The 27,059-nt window shown below is 41.2% G+C and overlaps 1 protein-coding gene across 1 annotated transcript in view; it reads right to left on the bottom strand.

The window, feature by feature from the left end:
* The window catches only part of kcnn4 (potassium intermediate/small conductance calcium-activated channel, subfamily N, member 4), a 167,773-nt gene that overhangs the window by 38,419 nt on the left and 102,295 nt on the right, over positions 1-27,059 (bottom strand). The window contains exons 5-6 of the mRNA XM_028822429.2: positions 22,335-22,445; positions 657-778 (exon numbers count right to left, since the gene is read on the bottom strand). Coding sequence (XP_028678262.1) covers positions 657-778; positions 22,335-22,445 — 233 coding nt within the window. The remainder of the gene's footprint in view (positions 1-656; positions 779-22,334; positions 22,446-27,059) is intronic.

The following is a 27,059-nucleotide window of genomic DNA, read 5'->3' as shown; positions in this document are numbered from 1 at the left end:
GCAAATTTGCCTTTTACTTTTACACGCAGACAACTTCCTGTTAGATTGGCCTTTGCAATGACAGTAAGGCACAGGGACAAAGTTTCAAAACGATATGCCTGTATCTGCCAAACCCAGTTTTTAGTCACGGACAATTGTATGTTGCTCTCTCCAGAGTTCCATCTTTTCATTCACTCGCAGTCTTATCCTCAAACCCACCCCATTTGGACAACTGTGTCTTTCAGGAAGTGTTCACCCATCAATACATAATTATACGGCGTATGCTACGCCGCAGGTTGGCTAGTAATAATAATAATATATTTTATTTATTTATTGGCGTCTTTCTAAACACTCAAGGACACCGAACAATAGATGAAACACACATTAAAAACACACAGTATTTAGTGTTTTCATAGTGACTAATCTTAGAAAGGACTTTACCTTTAAAGAACTAAGACTAAAAGAGTACCGAAGGAGGAAATGATGGTATTGAGTTTACAGAGACAATAAAAGCAGCCTGAGCTTCCCATGGGACAGCCCCAATAGCGCAGTTGGCAGTGTGTTGGAAAGCACAATGGCTAAGGAAAACAAATAGCAGTGCCTTCCCACTTTGTAATTCAGAGCTTCCATTGTAGAAATGTGTCTTAAAAACCTGGGGGTACCCAATTCATACTCACAGCTGGATGGCTTCCAGGAGGTCCCTCTGCTTTTGCCGGTTTTCCTGACTGTCTCTCTTCCAACGGCGGCTTCTGTGGAGGAGCCAACATTCCCGCAAGACATCTGCTGCTGCATTCTGGAGCTGTTGGGAGAGAGCGTTACAGACAGTCATGAAGCTTATATGTCCCTGGGCTGCCTGCTCTTTAATGTCAAATGTGAAGAACAGTTTGGAGTAGCCATAATGATATTTTAATTGACACATCACAATAGTAACACCACTTGGCTTCAACAAGAGAGCATCGGTAGGTCACTGAATTTAATTTGCTGTTGAAACTTTACCAAGGGTCTTAACTTCTTATCCATATTACTAACCGAGAATGCTAAACCGGATGATGGACGCAGGCACATCCGGCAATGGGCCGTAGCTGCAAAAAGACGTACTGCGCAGGCGCAAAAAGAGTCCGCGAGAGTCGGCTGAGGAGCCGAGAAAGGCGGACAAAAGAGGGCGAGAGAGGCGGATGAGGGGCCGCGAGAGGTGGACAAGACCACAGAAAAAAGGAGTGAGCACAGGAAAAATGGAGAAATGAGGCGCAACGAGCACCGAAAAAAGGAAAAGGCACATAAAAAAGTAGTCAAACGCAAGTAAAGCACGAAACTAGACCCAAAAAAAAAAAAAAAAGAGGCTCGCGCACAACAGCAAGGCACCCCCCCCCCCTACAGGCACCGGACGGGACACACACCAAGAGGGGGATTCAACAAGCCCATGGAACACAAAAAAAAGAACACAAAACCACCCCACAGACCCTACAAGCAAGGGACGGGACACACACAAAGAGGGGGATTCAACAAGACACAGGAACACAAACAGAAAGAAGACGCTCGCGCGACAACAATCCTCAACCCCCCCCCCCCACACAGACACATCCATAAGAAGTGACACCCAAAGCCACATATTCTAAAGTGAACATCAACACCTTCACACTAGACAGCATAGGTGTCAGCATTGGTGGATCTCCTTACAATAAAGCACTATTAACCGTTCAACTGCAGAAAAGGAAACATATTAACAGTGACTGCGATCCTTCTTATTACTTATCCATATTTCGCATGCTGAGAAAGAAACAAGTCATGAATACACGGTCACGGGTACAAAAGGAAAGGATAACAGGAACAAACACACGAACACGAAAGAAACAACAAAATAGACGGCTATGCAGCATAGGTGGATCTCATTACAATAAGGCACTATTAACCGTTCAACCGCAGAAAAGGCTCCATATTAACAGTGAGTGCAATACTCCTTATTACTTATCCATATTTCTAAAAGAAAAAATGTCTCGACTCCAAAAACACAAAGCTCAACTAAAGCTTCTAACTAACGATGTACCTAAAAGTAAAAACTTTATGAACTGCATTAGATCCTACAATAGTTCATTTGCTTTTGCATATACCGGAGTAAATATCAGGCCACCAAAAGGCAATGGCCCATACTGCTTTCGCATATGCGCACAAATACTGCATCGCATTGGAACAGTGCACCCTGAAACAAATCAACAACGCAAATATGCACAAATCTACATCCTAGATCCACATGACGCAAGCTATCAATCAAAGTGCTGCATCGCAACAGTCACGGATTCAAAACGAAACACCTCCTGTCTCAGACATACGTTAATGGCAGCGAAGGCTACAACGGGCTTCTCACACAGCACAGGCAAATCGATTACAGCTCCAAAACAACACGTCCCAAATACTACATATGCAACAACGCGCCTCTCAAACGACACAAGGAAAACATACACCAGGAAAATTCATTCGGATTAATGAATGTCATTTGCAATCATTGTCATTCAGTTCACTTCCCTGAAGAAACAACTGGCAATACAAGTTATACATTTACACGTTTTTGTCAAAAGGGTCAAATTAGACTGCCTTCTTTACATTCATATACTGAATATCTACAGAAGCTTATAACTGACGATGTACCTGAAAGTGAAATCTTTATCAACTACATTAGATCCTACAAATCGGTATCCACTATGAACATTAACGGTGGCACTGCACGTGACATCCGTCTTGAAAAAATGTTGTTTATTGATGAATGTTCAATGGCATGAAGTCACTTACTCAACACCATTCATAAACTTCTACAAACGTTTATGAATAATAATATTCGATTTGGAGGAAAGGTACTTTTATGAGGAGGAGATTTTAGACAGTGATTAGCTATTCTTCCAGATGCCATGCACTCAGCTATTGTTCAGTGCACCTTAAAATACGCAGACAATTGGCATTGCTTTCAAAAGATACAGTTAGTAAAAAAGATACGATGTCCAGAACCAGATCATAACAATTGCTTATTACAACTGAGAGATGGTACACTCACCAATACAGATTGACTTCAGCCACATATTATTACAATTCCTCAAGCCTTTATCTGCGACGACTTAGTTACAGAGACATTTGGAACAGCAATCTCATTAGACCAAATGCCCCTTTTAACACAACGCACTATATTATGTCCAAAAAATATTAATGTGGAAAACATAAATACCCAAGTCATTGCATTACTTCCTGGAGAGACACAACTCTTTCTAAGCTCTGACAAACTTGACTCTGATCACAACAATAACCATCTTCATTGACCTTACAAGTTCTGAGCTGGAATTACCTTTTACACTTAAACGGCGTGTACAAAGAAATTTTCAAATAAACCTTTACACTGTGCCACACACTTTATTGTTTGCTTTCTATTTGCATCATCTACACCGTCACACTATTCTATATCTCATTCATACATCACGCTCTTTGTCATTCCCAACACCAGGGGTTGGCGAGCGAAGCGAGCAGGGGGCGGAGCCCCCTAGTTACAAAAGAGATGATGTTGACCAAACACATATCAAGCCAGTAAGGAGTGGAGAGAAGTATCAAGTGGGCCATCCAGAATCGGTGAGATTTCCGTAGTTGACAAACACCCAGTGGTCATATAGTAAGACTAGGGGGTTCTCCCCCTGTTCGCTTTTCTTGCCAATCCCCCCGGCCTGCACTACATGCCAGCCACTTCGTGTCTCTGCCGCTCGTGTTGTGAAGAGGGGGGCTGAACGCACCCCAAGGAGACGTGGTTGCTCCTCCTCGAAACCCCCTCTTAAACAGGGATACAATGGGAAACAAATAGTTTTATTTTTTACCTCCTCTTTGCTCGATCAGCTGCTGGCTTGCTGCTGCCACCATGCCTGGTGATCTGCATCTTGCATGGCGCTTCAAACATTTAAAAGCCTGTACAGCAGCTGTCCTACTCTTTGTCTTTTATTTCTGGCCCCAGGCGTGGTTAAATCTCTTGGCAAAAAGTCTCGTCTCGCGGGATACGAGTTCTTGATATTTTTTAGTTTATAATTTAAAAACGGAATACGTATCTCAAAATCTAACAACATCACATTAAAGTTCGATAAATTCTGAAAAGAATGATACCAAACATATATATGTAGGTTTTAAAATAAGCGAGACAAAAAACGTGACATAAAACGTCACATAAATTGTTGTACTTTTAGGCTTAGGATTTTATATATAGAGAGTAGATAAATAACAGGCTCTTTGACTGAAGAAATTGAACAGAAGTGCAAGGCAAAACCTAAAAACAACCCAAATACTGTATCCATAGCCTAGCCTTTGCCGAGTCCAAAACAGAATTTGGTCTGATTAAGCTTCATCCACATTGTTGGGAATTAGTGACAAACCAAATCCAAAGAAAAGCTGGTATGCCAACCCAGACACCCTGTTTAATAAAGAACAAAATAAAACAGACACTCGATGGCACAAGCACAAAAAAAATAAGTAAACTAATCGCAGCCTCTGATGGCTGTCTGCTAGGGATCTGATGCAGAGCTCTGTCCTGCAGTAGGCTAAGATCAAGACTGAGATGCTTCCTTCCAGGAAAGGTCACCTTTATATGGTTCGATGAGGAGTGACGAAGATGGGGTTACTTTGGAGCTGTGGAGGTTAGAGACAAGGCTGTTACTGACAGTGTCCCCTCTCGTCCCAGAGTGGTGTCACATCTTTGATCTGAGCCGAGAAGGTGATCCACAGACTCACATGCATGACAACAATAAACCATAATAAGTGGTTTTACTTCTTCTCTCAACTAACTCGTTTACACAGCTTAGCCTTCTGTCAATTAGCCCTTTTCACACTTTTGTCATTGACAGGTAAACTCTCTTCTGGTTAATTAAAACAATGGTGGAATCATGAAAGAAGAGCTTCATTAGTGTCTGCCTGTGTTCAAATTCAAAACAAAAATAACCTTACCTGATTTTTCACAGGATTCTCACTGATGAAGCATGAAGGAATAAATGGAGTGAAGCCGTCAAAAGAGACAAAGAACCTATTCTGTTATACCCTGTGGCACTGCGCACATTTGTAGCTGGCACATCAAATCCCATGAGCACATAAAGTTTATGTGCTGCCTTAAGATCAGATCTATGCTGAGACGTTTTAGCTTGAACGACGTTGGTGTCCTACAGACAAAGAAAGTGGTTTTTGAAAAGGTAAGTGAACATCTCGTAGTTAACGTGCAGGAGTCTGCACTGATGGAAAACGGCACAGCGGCCACAAACGGCACTCCTGCAACAACCTAACATACAGTAGGGTTCATAAATATTCGGACACTGACACAATCTTCATAGGTTTTGCTCTGGACGCCACCACAATGGATTTGAAATAAAGCAATTATTATGTGACCAGTAACAGCGCACTGCACAATAACATGCGGTGAATACACTTGACTTCTAGTTTTCCTCCCCTTTCTCTGTACGTTTAGCATTCATTTGCTCAAAGGTTGATGCGCTTGCTACTTCCTGAGCAGCTCGTCTTTTCTCCATCGTAGCGGTCCGCTTCTTCTCTTCTTTCATCAGCATCTTTTCACGTTAAAACTGATTAAGTCAGTGTTTGTGTTGCAATTACTTAGTACGTTTTCCTTAATTTTTCACTTAAGCTGGCACTTAAGTCTTCAATCTGCCTCAACAATGATTTAAGATATGAAGAGTTAGGGGAAGTGACAGCGAAGGTGGTAGGGATGAGAACGGCACCCGTACACGTGTCGCACAAGAGCCCTGCTGATCGCTGCTGAGAGTTGATTTTACAATAAAAAGAGGAATAACCTTGGAGGTCAATCATTACCATGAAAGTGGACAGTAGACATCATATAGTATATGTGTACCAAATTTCAGGTCAATAGGTCAAACGGTTTGTGAGCTACTGGTGATGTAAAATCCTGGACAGACAAACGAACAGCCACGGTAGTTTATTATATATAATGATTGAAGTGTTAATTTATTTTCAGTTTTAATTTAAGGTTTTACCAAAAAATTAGGAATAACAGCCATTTTAACACATGGTCTCCCAATTACAGGGGCTCAAAAGTATTTGGACGTTTGACTGACGAGCTGTTCCATAGCCAGCTGGGAGCAGGTCTCTCATTATTTCATTAATTATTAAGCAGGTAGAAGGTCTGCAGTTGATTCCAAGTGTGGAATTTGCATTTCAAAGCTGTCACTGTGAACTCTCAATAAGAGCTGTCCATGCAAGTAAAAACAGGCCATCATTAGGCTATGAAAACAAAATGAACCCTTTAGAGAGATAGCAGGAACACCAGGAGTAGTCAAATCAACCATTTGGTAAAGAGAAGGAAGACACTGGTGAACTCAGCAACACCACAAGGCCTGGACAACCACATGTAATAAGTACATAAGTTTAATATGTCACTGTGCTCTGTGCAAAAACTATTTTATAAACCCACTCACATGTACAGCTAACACAAGGCCAGATTTAGCACAAGTGCTAGGCAAGCATTAGAAGACAAGAAAGGGACAACTACGAAAATGGGCATTGTACTATTTCTGTGTGTCAAAGTCAGCATGATATTGGATCTTCCTTTCCTTGTTTGGAATGGCATGATTAACTTAAGTAGGGGCCCGCACATGGAGAAAGGGTATAAAACCTTGGAACATTGCACGGCACACCTTTGAAGCCGATGGACGGATGGAAGATAACGTCATCCGATCCTGAAACTCCTTCCAGCGCAGCAACGGAAATGGCAGACTCTACACAAAGGTCTTGTCATGGCTTCCCATCTGTTATGCCGCGTAAATCATCATTAAAGAAAGCTAAGTTATTTCTCCTATGTGACTTCTTACCACTGTATCACTAAGGGAGGGGTATCGCCTTTTAATATTATATCTATATAGTTTCGGGTCATGTAACACGCCGCAATTACAAAAGAACTTATTCCAACCAGGGAGCTAATGCCCCCTGCTGGATTAAGCCACAGAAGACAACTGTGCTGGATGATTGCAGAATTCTGTCTTTGGTGAAGTATAACCCCTTTCACAACATTTAGCCAAACCGAGAACACTCTCTGGGAGGTAGACCTATCATTGTCTACAATCAAGAGAAGACTTCATGAAAGCAAAGACAGAAGGTTTAGCACAAGGTGCAAACCACTGGTAATTCTTAAGCATAGGAAGGACAGATTAGACTTTGCCAGAAAACATTTTTTAACAGCCTGTCCAGTTCAGGAACAATTTTTTTTGGACTAAGGAAACTAATATGTACCAGAATGTTGGAAAGAGAAGAGTATGGAGATAAGAAGAAATAGCTCATGATCCAACGAATACCACATCATCTGTGAAACATGGTGGAGTCAGTTTTATGACATGATCATGCATGGCTGCTAATGGAAGTCAGTCACTGGTGTTTATTGATGATATGACTGCTGCCAGAGGTAACAGGATGAATTCTGAAGTGTACAGGACTACACTGTCTGCTCAGATTAAGACAAATGCTGCAAAACTAAACAATGAACCAAAACAAACTGCGAAAGCAAACCAAGAAGTGGAATTTTCTTCAATTGCCAAGTCTTTCAGCTGACTTTAGTCAAACTGGACATGCATTTCACTTGAGGCAGAAAGTCCAATGAACAAGTAGCAACTGAAGACAACTGCAACAAAGGACTGGCAAAGCAACATTAGGGTGGAAACCCAGCACTCGGAGAAGGCCATGGGTTCCAGACTTCAGGCAGTCATTGACTGTAACAGATTTTCAACCAAATATTGAAAATGATCTTTAATTTATGATTGTTAGTTTGTCCAAATACGTTTGAGCACCTGAAAATAGGGGTGGGGGGGAGAGGCATGTATAAAAATGTCTGTCATTCCAAAACAGCTCATATACCGTAATATTTTTGGTAAATCCTTGAATTAAAGCCCTTGATTGCTTTATTTCAAATCCATTGTGGCCGTGTGCAGAGCTAAAATTATGAAAATTGGATCAATGATCAAATACTTATGGACCTGACTGCAATGTGATCATTTTTTTCTTTTCTAACCAACAATATGAGCTGTAAGCTTAACGCCATATCTAATGCTGTACACTCATGAGTGTCACAGCTGAAGCTTAATAACCTTAACCTTATATACAGTATATAGATTGTCACAGGAGGCTGGGGGCCAGACCCAGCCGGGATGCCTGGAAGGACTGGGAGGCAGTCAGTACGTCCCCCGGGCCGCGAGGGAGCAACTGCCCTGGATAAGCAGGGGACCACAGGGATGGAGCAAGGAGGCACAAACCCGTGGGAGCCCGTGGCAAGCACCTGGAGCACATCCGGGTGGAAATAAAAGGGGCCGTCTCACTCTAATCAGGGAGCTAGAGTCGGGAGCGGGAGCAGGACAAAGCTACTGTGACGAGAGGAAAGGTGGCCCATGGACATTTGAGAGGAAGGCCCGTGTTGAGGGTGTTTAGTGTGGGTGCACTGTGTGCTGTGTGGGACTTTTGGTGTTTAATAATGATGGTGTTCGGACCCGTGCTCACAAGATACTGACGTCAGTTGAAACAGAGCAACTTAACATTAAATATAAAAAAATCGTTTAGCCCGCAGGCATAAGAAAGTAACACACTTACCTTTGTAATTAAAAAGGATTACTTCCATGAAACATGTATAGCCTTTGTCCAGTTTGGATACTTGTGTAGTGCTTTTCAACAATAAATTTTTCATTGCAAAAACCAATTTTTAGAAGTGAAACAACAGAAGTGGAATAAACCTGATCCAATGCCGGACAAAGAATGAGTCATTTCTGAATTTTGTGAAAAGGGCTAATTTTCTGGATTTAAGATTATTTAATCCCTTTAAGGATTAGAAAGCAGTAAACCATACTGCTTATGTTTTACAAAGCCTTAAATAATCTCGCTCCATCCTGTATCTCGGAAAGCCTTTCACCTTACACCCCAAATCGTAACTTTAGATCTTCAAATGAGGGTCTGCTTATAATTCCAAGAGCTAAACTTAAAAGAAGTGGTGAGGCGGCCTTCTGCTGTTATGCACCTAAAATCTGGAATAGTTTACTGATAGAAATTCGCCAGGCTAATACGGTGGAGCACTTTAAAAAAACTGCTAAAATCACATTACTTTAACATGTCTTTCTCATAGCTTCATTTTAGTGTAACTCTAATATTCTATATATGCCAGTGGTTCTCAAACTGTGGGGCGGGCCCCCCTAGGGGGGCCCGCAGTAACAAAATGGGGGGCGTGAAGATGTGAAAAAAAGAAAACAAGAATCAAAAATATGTAAAATACTTCTATTGAAACGAAAACAAATTAACTTAAACTTCATTCTGATACTAGAAAAATATAGAGTAAGATAAATGTCGATAATAGTAGGTAAAATAAAATATGCATCTATGATATACAGTATCATTAATTAATAAAGAACAAATTGGTATTATTAGGCTCCTTTCAAAAAAACCTTACGGGGGGTGCCATTAAAACTGTCGCAAATACTTAAAGGTTGAGAAACGCTGGTATATGCATTGAATTATCTTTTTCTTTTTTACATGTCTCCAAAATCCATACTAACCCCTACTTTCTCTACTGTTCTTTTTCTGTTTTTCTGTGGTGGCGATCTGTGCCACCTCCACCTGATCAAAGCACCGTGCTGTCCCTACATTGATAGATTGAAGGCCGGGGGTCCACATGACCATCATCATTTAACTCTTCCATGTGAGGCCTGAAAACCATGAGGACTGATTGAGATCATTTTTGTTAGGTAGAATGCCTAGAGGGGGCTGGGTGGTCTCATGGCCTTGGAACCCCTGCAGATATTGTTTCCAGCCATCTGGAGTTTTTTTTTTGTTTGTTTTTTCTGTCCTCACTGGCAAAAGGCCTATACTTTATTCTTTGTTAATTAGCACTGCCCAATTTTTATATTTTTTTCTTTCTTCATCTTGTAAAGCACTTTGAGCTACATCACTTGTATGAAAACATGCTATAGAAATAAATGTTGTTGTTGTATTAGAAATGACGACATTAGAGGGGCAGCTCAGGTTGGATGGTTTGGAGACAAAGTCAGAGAGGCGAGATTGCATTGGTTTGGACATGTGCAGAGGAGAGATGCTGGGTATTTTGGGAAAAGGATACTCAGGATAGAGCTGTTAGGCAAGAGGAAAAGACGAAGGCCTGCAGGTGATGGGTGTAACAGAACAAGATGGAGAGGACAGAAAGATATGGAAGATGATCCGCTGTGGCAACACCTAAGGGGAGCAGCCAAAAGAAGAAGAAGAAAAACAACAATACTCCACACTTTCTAATTCATCTCCAGGCTTGAGATTACTCCAAGGTAGAAAAGATTCCTGGGTTAAGAGATCCAAGTGTCCACTTGGGGCCTTGCACAGAGAATAGGACGAGAGGGGCCCTAAAATTACTATACCACTTAAGTCCTTATAAAGGCTTTTTATGTCATACTTGCCTAATGGAGAGTTCTTGCCTCTATAACAGGGAAACATAATCCCGATGATAGGCAGGAGGGACTTTGTTTGTTTTTCAGTGATTTGAAGGACCTGGACAATATGGACCTATGGCTCAAGAAATGGCTAGTGATAGGCACCTGCTTGGATGCCCTGTCACATTCTCGTTCATCCATTTAATTCATTCACTTTCGTAACTTGCTTGGTCCGCTTATTCTGACACAGGCTTGTGAGGATGGAATTGGAAAACCTTGTACCGAATATGTGAGTCATCTAATTAGTGAAGCCCCGATGAAAAACAATGCTAGCAGCACAATATGAGCCGAGGAGCAGATTTGTTCCTTCTTGTTCTTGAGAGTCAGCCTCAGGACACTGTTTTCTTAACACTTTTCCTTTTCCACCCCAGCTTTTCTCCAAACAAGTTCCAGCAGGTGAATCCTGTACAAGCGCAAGGTTACGACGTGACATTGCTTCCTTCCTGAGGACTTTTCACAACTCTGGAAAGCTCAGTGAGTTTTCTGCGCACCAAGGTCTTCCTGACGGGGCTGAATTATTTCCTCCAGCGAGGCCTGTGGCTCACAGTCCACTTTCCCACACACACACACACACACGCTACTGGAGTGCTGAAATCACCTTCTGCTCTCCAGTGTCTTTTTTTCAGCAATAGTGAAGGAGCTGTTTTTATTTTAGGCTGTGCCTGATGGTCTTGTCATCTTGAGCAGCCTGTGATGTCAGGTCAGCCTTTATGTCCATACACCTTATTATTTGTGGATTGTGATGATATCACATCTCATTTATCTGAACATTTGTAAACCAAACCTAATAGCACATTTTCAGTATGGCAGGAGAGAGGAAGATGGGACATCTTCTTACATACAGTGGATTGAGAAAGTATTCACATTCTGCTCTCTTAACTGTGTCGAAATTTTAATTTTAAATGGATAAATTTGCCAATTTTTCCCATTAGTCTACACTTAATAACCCATAATGACACATTGAAAACATTTTTTCGGAAAGGTTTGCAAGTTTAATTGAGACATTCGTTACTGCAATATTAACCCAGGAAAAAAAATGGGCGACGCAAATACTCGCAATGTTTTATTCAGTCATTTATAAAAATGTGTGCATATGAAGAATCTGGGAGGATCTTCAAATGTGTGCCAGTGGCGTTAATCTGTTACTCCAAGTACGCCTTGACACAGCCTGTAGAACAGGACGGGGTTGAGTGTTTGGTGCGGAGATGAACATTGGTGACGTGCAATCCCCATCTCGGTTATTTCCACAGCTGACGGCATTGCATGGGCAGGGCTGATCTGCAGGTTGCACTGAGGTGTACTTGTGTGTTCATGTTCTGTGGTTCACTCACCTTGTCATGTGTCTTGCTGACATGCTGCTATGTTTTAGTCAGGGTTCCATCTGGGGTTTAAATACCTCTTTAATGTCATTTATGTTCCTTTGTGGACAAATAAAGTTCTATCTATCTATTTATCTATCATATTATATGGGTTGGAGACAGTGGCACTGACAAACAGACAGCAGACAGAGCTGAAGGTGGCAGAGTTAACAATGTTAAGATTTGCATTGGGTATGGGCTATCTATCTATCTATCTATGTATTTATTATAAAGCACCTTTTTTATCTATCTATCTATTTTTGATTCCTATATTTACATTGATATTATTGATTATTGCTTTGCACCCCCCCACCCCCCCATCATACCATATTATCCATGGGGGAGGAGCAAAAGCTTTAGATTCTTCAAAAATTTGATTTTCAGTGAATCTTGATGTTTTAGGGTCCCCTGATACAGAAAACATAGATATTAAAATGATGGATGTGCGTCTGTCTGTGTGTCACAGTTTCTTGAGGGCGGCCTAGAGCTAAAATGTCAGGACAGAAAAATACCAAACTCGAAACTTAAGCCTGTTATGAGATGATGATGTGCTGATTAGTTTTTTAGCCAAATCATGCAAGAGAAAGAGGTACTCTAAACAAATCCTCAAATTAATTTTTGATAATATCTTGTCAATTTCTATTGTAATTACCTATTTTATGATAAGAAAGATCAGCATCAGAGTGGTAAATAATTAATGAAATGTTATGGAGTAGTTTGGGTAATTTGGTTCATAGGGCGTAAAGTTGGGTAATTTGGTTAATAAGTGTTTATGTGTCCGTGTATCTATTTCTATGTGCCATATGTTTTGTGGGTGGGCCCCAAAGAGGCGGGGTCACCTGCCTATCACTGTCTGGGGATTGGCCTCAACCCTATAAAGGCTGAGGAAAACCTCCAGTCCCTGGAGGTTCATTGAAGGCACCAGGTGGTTGGTGAGCTCTCCTGTGTTTATTGCTATGTTTGATCATTACTGTATTTTTTTTACCCCTTTTGCTCTGTTTTTTTATCTATTCTCTTTTGTTTTGGGATTGTGTTTGCTATTGGGATTGTCTGTTTTAAAGGCATTGCCTTTTCTACCTTGGAGCATCTTGTTATATAGTGTTTTTGTTTCAGATAAATCTTTTATTTATAAAGATTTGTTTGTTCTTGTGTGTCCAGCCGCGGTTTTTCATAGTTTTTAACTATTCTAGTGGGTATTCTGAGCACTTTTCGGGACTGTGTTCTTTGTTCGTTAAGGTTAAAAGTAACAACAGGATAAGGTTAGAGTTTTGGAGCACCTTGCCGCCAACCCTGTATAATTCTGAGCAATAAATGCAAAGAAAGCATGTGTTATAATGCAAAATCGAGCCATCCTCATTTCTTTCTTAGGTAGACTGATTAGGACGGTGACTCATCTGCAATTAAAGCATTCTGGGAGGAAGGTGAAACCCCATAGGTGATGTCACATGTGAGGGTGTCAATCATCTTTTCTGCAGAAGAGGAAGAAGAAAGGTCGTTAGTACACAGCGCCACCTCCTGTCTCAGTGGAGAATTACCCAAGCCTTCAAGCTGTTTCCCATGCGCATGACAAACACTTCATGCCACTTCAGCCTTTTGTGTATTGTTGGGTACACAATACATGTCTTCTTACATTGTCCTGATCATCACGGCTCCAAAACAGGTTGTGAACTAGTTGGAGAATCCCAAGGAAACCCTACAGGCCATTCCCTCGAATGTGAAACAAGTCTAAGTAAAGCACTTACTGAAGGGTAAAGCCGGGTTAGGGTTTGTTTTGATAACTAATCATTGATCAATTATCACTGATAAGTCAATGATGACTTATTGTTAAACTAATTCTGTCAGTTTTCTTGTAATTCAGTGTAATCTGAACAAAAACTAGGGACATTTTTGGTCCTGTAGAATGGTTAAAAATGTTTCCATTTATTTTGATTGTACTTAGGTGCCCATGTTATGAAAAGTCACTTTACGAAGAGGTTTTCAGGAATGGATTATCTGCTTCTTAAAGTGGAGGAAGCCTGCATGCCTCCCTGTTCGCGCCTCACACACTAAATTAAGATGCTGTCCAATCATTAAGATGGCCCCTCATGCTGAATGCCACTACTTCAGGTTGCAGTTACTTCCAGTTACTTGGCCCAAGCCTTAGTGATTGTCAAGCGACTCACACGCAAAAAGAATCAACCAGAATTACTTTAAATCTGTAGCGACTGTTTTAACTATACACTATATAAATCAGGGAGAGACCCTACATTTACTTTCGATATTTAAGTACACTTAATATTTTGATACTTTTAAACTTTGACTTGAGTAATTTTTTCATGGCCAAATCTTAACGTTTATTTGAGTTATGGTAACAGTCCAAGTTGGATCCAAGTGGGCACCTTGAACCGATAATAGCTCTAAACCGAGATGAGCCGGGCGAATGAGGACAATCACAATCAGTAAGGGTGGGTGCAAAGTGTTTCAGTGCTTTATTTTAAAACAAGCAGTGTCCTAAGGTGCAGTGCATCTTCAATAAATAAATAAAGAAAGAAATAATCCATAAAAATCCAGTGCACATCGTGGAGGATAAAAACAACAATTCTAAAATTCAAACAAAACAGGCGCTCAAATTCAGATAAAAGCCATCCCAGACATCAAGTTATTCCCCAGCTCACCCAAAAGGGTCTTCTGACTGGCAGAGATGCCAACAGCTATGACCACCACTCCTGACTCCTGCCTCGCCTGCTTCAGCATCCTCTGGGATGCGCACAGCCAGACCTCTGTCATCTCATACTCTACTGTTTTTACTCAAATATGACTGCTTGGTACTTCATACAGCACTGTAATAACAACTAACAGCATATCTACAGAACTGATGGCCAAGAGGTTTAGCATTCTTTCTTTTTAAACTTATTTCAGTTTTAGAGAGCTCATACAGTACTATACCGGTACTGGTGTAAGAATAGAGGCCGCCAATCTGCTTTAATACTCATTTTGGATCGAGGGAGGGAACCCTCATAGTTTAATGCAATGTGGCCTTGAGCCTGAGGTCCTGGAGTTTAAAGCACAAGGTTTCTGGTTCAATCCCTGCCTCTGATTACCTGGGACCACTCATGAAATGTCTCAGGGCTCCAATTACAAACAATAACTTGTAAAGAACTGTGAATATCTTCATCTCAGAAGTTGCATTGAGTAAGGTGTCAAACAAAATGTACATAAACACAGTAACAATGACTGGCTAAGCCTGCACATGAATGCACCACAAGAGGGGTCCGTCTCCATTCTCACAGCCTCAAAGACAATCTACAACACCTAAGTGCAGAATAAAATATCAGCCTGCCTTACAGTGCTTTGTTTTAATCCTCAATGTGGGCATACAGTACAGCAATTTCCTACTAAAACAGCATGGGACAGTGTCAAGTAAAAGAACAACCTCGCTTTATTTCTCTACTGTTCACTTGCTCACTAGCCTCCCAACAATGCTTTTATTTCCATTTGCTGGCAGAATATTGGAATTAGCTTTCCTGGAAAAACAAAAAGGTAATTAAAGGTGTAGATCACTTTTGTGATTCCATCTACCCATTGCACTCTCAGACCCCAATGTTGTAAATCGACATTTCCATTGTGTTCTGATTTTCTTGTTCCTTGCTAGAGCGAAACGGATTTGCAGTTTAATGGCTATGCCGATGGAAAAAACGAAATGCAGTCTGAAACGATTTGTGGTATTTTTATTATCCTTCCAGTTGGCGACGTGATACTTAAACGGCAATTAGACTGCTGGTACTGGCGCTTACGTCAGCTTGGGCTCTGTTATGAGAGAACTGTGTTTCTATGATGTCCACTGGAAAATCACTAGGCAAGCATTTTGTACCAATTTACGTACAATACCTTGATCAAGTGTACAAAATTAAAGACACAGCCTATCATCCTTCAGGTCAGCTTATAATGTTTTTGACTATGGATAATATAGAATAACATTCAGTAATCAGTCAGCGAACAGAACCAATGTAATTTTGTAAAATGAGTTACAAAAAGAGAAACCCAAGTGATTTTGAATGTTCTGGATGGACATGTGGTAGCATCAATAAATCCAAAGTGCAGAGCTCATAAATCTTTGGATGATAACATAAAAAACCTAGAATAGAACAGAATAGAATATCTTCTTCTTTCAGCTGCTCCTGTTAGGGATCGCCACAGCGGATCATTTTCTTCCATATCTTTCTGTCCTCTCCATCTTGTTCTGTTACACCCATCACCTGCATGTCCTCTCTCACCACATCCATAAACCTTCGCTTAGGACTTCCTCTTTTCCTCTTTCCTGGCAGCTCTCTTCTTAGCATCCTTTTCCCAATATACCCAGCATCTCTCCTCTGCACATGTCCAAACCAACGCAATCTCGCCTCTCTGACTTTGTCTCCCAACCGTCCAACTTGAGCTGACACTCTAATGCCCTCATTTCATATCCTGTGCATCTTCATCAAACCCAATGCAAATCTTAGCATCGTTAACTCTGCCACCTCCAGCTCTGTCTCCTGTTTTTGTCAGTGCCACCGTCTCCAACCCATATAATATAATGTAATAGATAGATAGATAGATAGATAGATAGATAGATAGATAGATAGATAGATAGATAGATAGATAGATAGATAGATAGATACTTTATAATATAATATAATATAATATAATATAATATAATATAATATAATATAATATAATATAATATAATATAATATAATATATAAATGTGTATGCATGGAAGTGTGTGTCTGTCCGGCCCAGAAGTGAGAGGTGGAGTCAGGGTAAGGGCTCCGCCTCCAAGAAAACAGGAAACTTGATTTGTTGATAATAACACAAGTGAGGCGAGCATGTCAGCAAAACAAAACCTCAGAAGAAAGACAAAGTCGCTTAGCTGCTAACATCAGCAAAACGGTATCCTTTTTACTTTTTCTCCCGCCACTAATACACAAGCGAGGTGAGCACGTTGACAAAACGAATCCTCCTAGGAGAGAAACGCCAAGAGTCATTCCTTACAATCACCTGACATCTCTACATTTCAATTTTTTTTTTCTGACGATTTCAATAGTTTAGGACCCCGGGCTTTTTTATAATATAATATAATATAATATAATATAATATAATATAATATAATATAATATAATATAATATAATATCCATCCATTTTCCAACCCGCTGAATCCGAACACAGGGTCACGGGGGTCTGCTGGAGCCAATCCCAGCCAACACAGGGCACAAGGCAGGAACCAATCCCGGGCAGGGTGCCAACCCACCGCAGGACACACACACACACACCCACACACCAAGCACACACTAGGGCCAATTTAGAATCACCAATCCACCTAACCTGCATGTCTTTGGACTGTGGGAGGAAACCAGAGCACCCGGAGGAAGCCCATGCAGACACGGGGAGAACATGCAAACTCCACGCAGGGAGGGCCCGGGAAGCGGACCCGGGAAGCGAACCCAGGTCCCCACGTCTCCCAACTGCGAGGCAGCAGCACTACCCACTGCGCCACCGTGCTGCCCATAATATAATATAATATAATATAATATAATATAATATAATATAATATAATATAATATAATATAATATAGGATGACAAGGTGGTACAGTGGTAGGGCTGCTGCCTTGCAACTAGGAGAGCGGAGTTCAAGTTCAGGGTTCTCCGTGTGTGGAGTTTGCATGTTCTTCTTATGTTCTCCTATGGTTTTTCTTTGGTTTCCCACAGCCCAAAGACATGGAGATTATGTGGATTGGTGATGCTGAATTGGCTCCTGGCATGTGTGCGTTCACCAGACATATGGATGGCGCACTCTCCAGGGATTTTTCCTTTCTGGGATTGGCCTCTAGCTTCCCTATGACCCTGCTCTGAATAAGTAGATTTAGAAAATGGATGGATGGATAATACAAAATAATGGTGGCACATAGGGTATTGGATAGAAATGCTGTGTTATAGTTTCATGAGCCAAATCGCTAATCTGATGCCTGGTCATGGTCCATGTGGTGTTTGCATATTTTCACCTCATGTTAGTGTGTTGTTTTTTTTTAGATATGCTTGTTTTCTTGTCACAGGAACGTTAGGTTGATTCCCGATTTCAATCTTGCCCCATGGGGTGTATATATGAATGAATCCTGTGACATACTGATGCCCTCTCCAATGTTTCATCCTGCTTTATGTCCAAATGCTATTGGGATACATTTCAATCTAGGCAATCCCTCCAGTTACCTCAAAATTTGTTTGGGTCACGACCCCCTGCTGGAGCTAAGACTGAATAAATGAGAAGGGGAATAATTCTTGGTAGTGTCTTGCAGAGAAAGTGGCTCCAGTACAGTTTATTTTTTTTAGAGGTGATCCACTTATCATTGTGAGATTTGGGTTTGGGTTGATGCTGTCCACAGACAACCCTCCTTATCTCATGCTATCTTAGAGGACCCAGTGGCCATTACCAATATGGGCACCTGTCCCAGCATTATCCTTATCATACAGCACTGTGTACATTTAAACGGAACATTTTCTGTAAAAGAGGGTACAGAGACAATGCTGCAGAGCTGGACAGGAGTCGGGCTGTAAAATGCTAATTTGGCATTTACTCTGCACTTGAAATGTTACCATTACTAGTGACAACAGGCTACGGTGGGTAGGGGGAGCTATTCCCAAATACCGAGCATGGAGCCCTGGAGATAATAACTCCTAGGCCATCAGTATAAAAGTCGGGACATTGGGGGATGATGGGATGCATGTCTGAAGTCCATTATTTTGTAGTTGGGTGTGCTATCTAATACTCTATCTATGTCCCCTCCTCTCTGTTTAGATGGTCAAGAGTCTGTAGGGATCGCCTGGCCTTTTAACAGGAGGACCAAGATGTCAGGGGCAACTGGGTGCACTTGGGGGGTTTTGGCAAGATGAGCCCAGGTGTTCCCTTGACCTGTACTATACCCATAAGTAGTAGCTGGGCATTCTTTATGTAGGACCTACAAATGTCCTCCTGGCCGTATGCTATCTGAACATGAAGAAGAAATGATAGGAAAATAGGAGAAAGCTAGAAGGAGTGAGTGAAAGAGGGATAAATAAAGACAGGGCAAAGTAGTCAAGTGGACCATCAATCTTCCTGTTAGATACGGAAAAATCTTTGGTTTAGCTGGGCAAATGACTGTACGTGTTTTTTAGTTTTTCCTGTCATGTTGTATTCTCATCCCCTAAATTCTGTACCATTCTTTTATATTCTGATATAATCAACACTTTTATGTATATTTTTGGCATCCTTGGCTTTAATTTGGTTTTACAGTCTCCTCAGGCTGCAATATACAGAACATGTGCTAACTGGTATTTCAGGTTTGAATCCAGACAGGTAAAATGTCCTGCTCAGGATTGTGACAGTCAGGGTTGGCAGCTTTTGAAGCCGGAACTGTCAATATTCATAACCGAGAATGAGCAGTGCTATAAGGACACATACTACAGCAGGGGAAGGTGCAAAGTGTTTTGTGCTTTCTCTCTATTATATAAAAAAAACTTGGAATGAGACGAGACCTGTTCAGGGAGACGAGACGTGACCTTCTCAGAAAGACACTTTCACGTCCCGCGAGACGAGACTTTGTGCCAAGAAATTTAACCGGAAAAAGACAAAGAATATATGACAAAGTAGAACGTCGTAAAGAATTCGAAAATGTTCATGTGATACACATGCAGAGCAGGTTAGAGATAATGGAAGTAGGAAAATTAGAAAATCTCAAAAAAATGATAGTAAAGATCGCGTTAGTGCAAACAAACGGAAAGTATTACTCTGTGAAATAACAGAACAGCAAAAAGAGATCGAATAGTGTTTGAGGATGTCTGGGGGAGAAGAGAGACAAGGCAGTGAGACAAAAGGGCAGCTGCTGTACAGGCTTTTAAATGTTTGAAGTGCCGCATGGGATGCAGATCACATGGCATGGCAGCAGCTGATCGAGCAAAGAGGAGGTAAAAAAAAGCCAAAAAACTGTATTTGTTTCCCATTGTATCACAGTTTAAGAGGGGGTTACGGAGGAGCGACCGCATCTCCTTGGGGTGCATTCAGCCCCCCTCTTCACAGCGGCGCGTAGCGCAAGCGGTGTCTAGGCGAGTGATGTGAACAGGGGGCAAAGCCCAAGTGCCCAAGCAGTGCAGTGTGATCTTCAGTAAATAAATAACACATAAAACAGGTGAACCTGGTGGAAGGTAAAAGTCTATAAATAATAAATTCATCCGTTAAAAATGGAGTAATCCTTCCAATTAAGCAATTTCAATTGTTTCTCACGTCGACATCTCCACTGCTTACCCTATAAGGGTCTTGCAGCCAGAGGAAAAGTCCTCACGACAGGCACAGTCAACCAACTCAAATCCAGGATCGGATCCCTGCCTTCCAGTCCCTTGGCATCAATGGAGTCCCACGGCAGGCCTCAGTTCTTCTCCTGTCCACTGCCACCAAGTCAGGAGCACACTCAGAGCAGTGGTCACTCCTTCTACTAGTCCACTTAGCAGTAGTGACCCTGTTCATCCCCATTGAGCATCGGCCCCTCTTCAGGGGACTCGCATCCCCGACTTTGTGCCTTCACTTTTTACATGGGCCCTTCTCAATCCTGCCTTTTTCCTTCTTCCACTTTAACCTCTGTGTCTCAGACATCTTTCTTGTTCTCCCCTTGTTTTTTGCCCAGGGTCTTCTTTTATCCCTCTGTGGGTGCAGTGTCCCAATTATGACCCGAGGGAAGTCAGTTGGAACTTTTCGTGCACTCACATGCAAGGCAGATCAGCCCCAGTCACGCCATTAAACATCCCGGGGCCGCACAAGTACACACACCAGCTACACCGGTTTAATTTATTGAAAAATCATGCATTGTCACAGACCCTGCTACACCACAGGGGTCACACAGTGAATCAGTGACCTTTTAATAGGATGTTTGGCCTAAAGACAATGGCAGGCGACTTTAAATCACAAGGTTGCTCTTTCTGTCTTCAACTCTCAGTGACCCTAAATAAATCACTTAACCTGCCTGTGCTCAAACTATAAAAATAAAGAAACAAACGCAATTGTAAAGAATCCTGATGTGCTATGTTGCCTTTGGGTGGATGCATGTGCCAAAATAAACAAAAATAATATGAACAGGACCAGTTTCCTTCATTTTTTTTGCTCACTCTACACGTTCATAATACATTCTTTGATCCAGTCACAATGCACGCTGCGTCATCTGAAATGGATAGAAATGTGAAATGGACTTCAGTGTAGTAGCAAAGCAAAATCCCAAAACAGATAAAATTACTGACTGCTGTTCTCCTCCAGCAGGACCCATTAAAGACTGTCATGGAACGACCAGCTTTGACGAAGTTCCAGGAAAAGCAGTACCCTGACAAAATCATTGGGGCGGGGACAGGGAACCATGCTGGTTCCCAACTTCCTCTCCCATCTGCAGACGTCTAAGACCCAAGTGCCCCCCTATTAAGAATGATGACAGCTGTTCTGGATGAACTAAATAACATAAATTATCCAAATTTGCATATTCAATTTCTAAACCCACCGTTCCAATTATTGATGTGCAAAATGGGTTATTCGTTATTAAATTCACAAACAAAACCTAGTGTTTACACTTCAAAAACGTTCATGAAACAAATGGCGTTTCACTTTTGGTGAAATGTGTGACACAAGAAGAAAACCATTTAATTCTGGTCTGATAATAATTACATTCATTAAAGTCTGTGCTACGTATCAGCCATTTTGCGTCTCTGCCACTGTTGTTGTGAAGAGAGGAACTGAACACACCCTAAGGAGACGAGGTTGTTCCTCTGAAACCCCCTCTTAAACGGTGATACAATGGGAAACAAACACAGTTTTTTTTTACCTCCTCTTTGCTCGATCAGCTGCTGGCTTGCTGTTGCTGACGTGCCGCGTGATCTGCATCTCGCACGGCACTTCAAACATTTAAAAGCCGGTACAGCAGCTGTCCTACTCTTTGTCTTTTATATCTGGCTCCGGGTGTGGTTAAATCTCTTGGCACAAAGTCTTTTCTCGCGTGAGTTCTTGATATTTTTTTAGTTTATAATTTAAAAACGGAATAAGAATCTGAAAATCTAACAACATCACATTAAAGTTTGATAAATTCTGAAAAGAATGATACCAAACATATATATGGAGGTTTTAAAATAAGCCCGATTTAATATGTGACATAAAAACATCACATCATCAAATCTAAATTAAATGTCCTGTCAGTTGTCACTATGCAATTGAAAACTTTCCATTTACACATAAAAAATAATTGGGGTATCTGAATGGAGTAAAATTAGTATGTTAGCCTGATTCAGCCATTTTGTTTATTTTTAGTTACAAATGGCTCACTACATTTCAATGTCTATGCACACTTGTATTGTGGAAAGGTCACAGAGCCCACTGATTGCTCCTGCAAATCATGGTATTATTTAAGGTTGGGCTCAGCCTTAGGCCTGCTGTTGGTGGAATTATTCTCCCAGCCAATGCACATGGATTTAACGCTCTCATAAAAGAAGAACATTACCTTCTTGTAGCACTGGATGTCCCTCATAAAGTTGTGAACATGTTTTTCGGCTTTGTTGAACTCCAGTTTGTTTGCCACAACAGCGACAAGTAGAGCTGTGCATCCCAACCCCTGCAGATTCAAAAGAGAAGAAAGCTGGCATCAGAACTGCTTCCTACCAATCAGAGCAAGAACTAAACAGCTCAAGAGCAACTAAAGCCACACAGAGATCAGCATCTCTCACATAAATTCAGCCTTATTAAAAAAATGGGACAGGGCATCGGGGTGAAGACTTTACGCTGTGTGAAGTTTTATGAAGAGTGAACATCAAAGATGAAGCTATCCAAAGTGTTTAAAACTTGTCAGGAAGCCAAGATCTTCAAAAAGGTTGTAAAATCCACTTTTAGGTCTTGCTTAGCTTTGTTTTTTTTGTCAGTAGATTGCATTTGTCCGGCCAATTTAGAGATATGAGGAGCCAGTGCCTATTCGAGCAGCACTGAGTGCTTGTGTGAGCCAGCATTACATGTGAGGTTGGTCCGTCGTGGGGTGCACTCACACTCACGCACAATCACTTATACAGTGCCACCTGCACGCCTGTGGGACGTGGGGTTAAAGTTGGAGTATCTGGAGGAAAACACACATAGACACGTGGAGAACAGGCAAACATCACACAGACAGTGCCCGACACTAACCACTGCGTCACTATCCAGTCAGACAGTATTCTGATACCTTTGATACGTAAGCATTCATTTTCTAAAATTTCCAAGCCTGTGTTTTATGAGGAGCTGGGGTTTGTTGCTAAAGTAGCAATCATAAGGCAGTAGCTCACATTGCACTCTATCTATCTATCTATCTATCTATCTATCTATCTATCTATCTATCTATCTATCTATCTATCTATCTATCTATCTATCTATCTATCATATAGTGCTAGCTCTTCAGTTCTATCTATCTATCTATCTATCTATCTATCATATAGTGCTAGCTCTTCAGTTCTATCTATCTATCTATCTATCTATCTATCTATCTATCTATCTATCTATCTATCTATCTATCTATCTATCTATCTATCTATCTATCTATCTATCATATAGTGCTAGCTCTTCTGTTCTATCTATCTATCTATCTATCTATCTATCTATCTATCTATCTATCTATCTATCTATCTATCTATCTATCTATCTATCTATCTATCTATCTATCTATCTATCTAATAGTGCTAGCTCTTCAGTTCTATCTATCTATCTATCTATCTATCTATCTATCTATCTATCTATCTATCTATCTATCTATCTATCTATCTATCTATCTATCTCATTGTCCTATTTAAAACTCTAGGTTCACCTGTCACCTGCATGGGGCAGTCAGCTGGAGTAACATCTGAACACTTCCCAAAATCATTTCTGGGGTCCAAACTGGCCCTTCCAACACTATAAAAGAGTGCCACACTTTCTATAATGAGCCCTGGTCTCCATTCTTCCCCTGTACCCAGATATTCTTGTAAAGGGTTAGGTGACCAGGACTGACTCTGTGTTTGTTGCCTGATCCCACCAGAAGACAGCATGGTTTGTGTGACCTGTTTCTAGAACTGTTTTCCTCCACTTATCAGTATCTGGGACATGACTGAGTCTCGCTAAAGGTTCCCAGCACTGTCTACTGGGAGTTACGCATTGGACCCCAAACTTAGGGGCACTGAGTATAAATTGCATTAGCAGCTTTGCCAGGCCAGTTATTGGAGATCTTCCCTCACATGGCTAAGGCATGCCAACATAAAGTGCATCCCCTTGCTGCGTTCTGTTACTCCAGCAAGTTACTGGGGTCTTCCTTACCCAGGCATTCCAGGTCACAAGATAGTTTGAGTTAATTTTATTCATAACATAGAAGAGGCCCAGATGGTGCAGTTATTAACTGGAGACATGTGCAGTGGGGCAGATTTATTACAGCAGGAGTGTAGTTGTGGTCTACAGTGAACGAGGGGTGTGTTGACCCCAACATCTGCAGAGTTTCAGACACACTTAATAATCAAACCACAAAACATCACATTATGAAAGATCAGAAGTTAACATCAAGATAAATACACGTAAATGTAATCTCATACTATTTACAAGGCTCGAGGTGGGGTCCTCCCAAAGTTGACTCCACCAAAGACAAACAGAACATATAAAACCCATCTTTGATACTCATGCTCATGCCCGCCCACCACCTTCACCCACAATCAGACGTCTGCCTTTTGTTTGGTATTGTACATTTTTTAAATGCAAAGCCACACCTGGTTACACAATTACCTGTCTGTTTCCAGAAGGCAGCAAGGGAAAGAGAAAGAGACAAAATGAGAGGCAGGTTATTTAGCAAATAAGAAACTAATAAATAAAACAAATTTAAAAACAATTGGAACCACTGGGCCTTGGGAAGGTCAGTTTTGATTGTAATTCCAAAAAAAGACCACAAGACTTTAAACCTCAGCCATCATCTGCAGCCCTCCCTGTACCGTTCATGGCATTAGATGATCAAGTGGTATTAGGAATGAATGAGTTGAAAAGCCCCTGCACTGCATTACCAAGAGTGGCCTTCGTGACAAGCTTTGGACAGACAAGCCCCTTGATACTTTTACACTGTGCACAAAATTACCACCAAGGCACATTACATCACAGAAAAAAAAATGTAATGGGGCAGCGAACCTCACGACACCTACAGTATGGCACACTCACTATGGCATGACTGAGGGCAAGCACCATGAATGTATATGATAAAAATGAACAGACGGGCTTTAAAAGAGCAGAGAAACAAAGAAAAAATGTCCAGGGAGCCTCTGACACTTTGGATTATTGATCTGAGAGACCCTAACACAGCAGATTATTGGTCAGGGACTCTCTAGCATGGCAGGTTACTGACCAGCAAGGCCCTAACACGGTGGATCACTGAACACAGAGGGTTATAAAATGAGAGGTTACTGACCAGAGAGGCTCTGAGTCATACAGACTATTGACCAGAGAGACTCTAACATGGCGGGTTACTGTGCTGAGAATCTCTGACTCAACCGATTATTGACCAGGGAGGTTCTAACTCAGTGGATTATTGATCTGAGAGGCTTTAACACCACAGATAATTAAGTAGATTGGCTTTAACATAACAGGTGACTGACCATGGAGCCCCTAACACAGTAGATTATCCTCCAGAGTGCCTCAAACACAGCAAGCTACTGACCAAAGTGTCTCTAAAAAGGCTGGATACTGCTACTGAGGCCCTAACACAGCAAGATACTGACCACAGAGCCCCTAACACACCACGTTATTCTCCAGAGAGGCTCTAACACAGCAGGTGACTGGACAAAGCTGCTCTAAGCAGCTGTTGACCAACAAATCGGCCCTTACTCTATAACTTACTGACCACATGTGTTGTACCTTAGTGGATCACTAAAAGGGGAGCTTCAGGAGATCATTTAAACATATAAGATTACTCACCACAAAGGGTGTAACACAATAAATTAATGACCACAGGAGGTCTAATTCAGCACAGGCACTCTTAACAGATCAGACTACTGAACAGAGAAACCCTTACACAGCCCGATACCGATCTGACAGGCTAAAGGCTCTGTAGCATTCCATGACGTTCGTAGCGTTTTTCAGTTGCAGCCTTCATTTATATAATCTTATCAAGTTGGAAGCAGTCAGCAGCACAACTCTCTAAATGGTGGTCATATAATGTAACATACCAGGGACTTGTTGGTGATTTGTCTTTAATTGTAGAGTTGGGCTTTGTGCGCGTGAGTACTGACAAGCAATGAATGCTCATCTAGAAGTACAAGGCATATAGAATTCACTCGAGCTCCATATGTGCAAAGCATACAATTATTCAACTCAAATATTATATAATCAAGCACATCTCTCTCATTTAAAATTGTCCAAAATGTTTCCAGGGCAAGATCCAACCTGCGAACGTTGCAATCAAGCTCCAGCCTCACTGGGTCACATGTTTTGGGCCTGCACCAAATTAACATCATTCTAGACAAAAACGTTTAAGTGCCTTTCAGACAGCCTTGGTGTCCCAATCCCTCCTAACCCATTAACAGCTGTGTTTGGTGTTCTTCCAGAGGGGCTTAAATAGGAGAAGGACAAACAAACTGTGATTGCCTTTACTACACTATTGGCACACAGACTTATTTTTCTAAATTGGAAGAATCCTAACTCTCCTTTTTTAAGTCAGTGGGTAACTGATGTTATGTACTATTTGAAACTGGAAAAAATCAAATTCTCACTTAGAAGATCTGTGCAGAACATTTTCAAAACCTGGCAGGATCTGATCAACAATATTTTAGAATAAGCTTTTAAAGCACTGAGGAAGCAGATTCTCTCTACATTTCATTTTCTTCTCCATTTATCTTTATTCATTTATTAATTCATCTATTTACTTATTTTTATTAGCTTTAATTTTTACTCTGCTGGCCATGCTCTCTTTCTCAGGGGTGGGGGTTGATTTGTTTTTGATCCTATTTTTGTAAAAATGGATCCATTTGTATGGAATTTGTGTGACTTCAATAAAATCAATAAAATTAAAAACAGAAAAAAAAGAAGTACAATGCATATAATGCAGTGACAAGGAGTAAGGAACATGGGGCAGGGGGCGGCAGTAGGAAATAATAAACAGTCTGAAGTCTTGTGTTTTATGTATGACAGAATGAAAAATGGAAAAAAAAGGGCAGAGATTGTGGTTGAACTCACTGAGGCCGTTGACCCTTCGTACAGCACA

Source organism: Erpetoichthys calabaricus, chromosome 17, assembly GCF_900747795.2.
Source record: "Erpetoichthys calabaricus chromosome 17, fErpCal1.3, whole genome shotgun sequence".
Taxonomy (NCBI): domain Eukaryota; kingdom Metazoa; phylum Chordata; class Cladistia; order Polypteriformes; family Polypteridae; genus Erpetoichthys; species Erpetoichthys calabaricus.
Note: the sequence above shows the minus strand (reverse complement) of the source record. Positions and strands in the feature narration are given on the sequence as shown.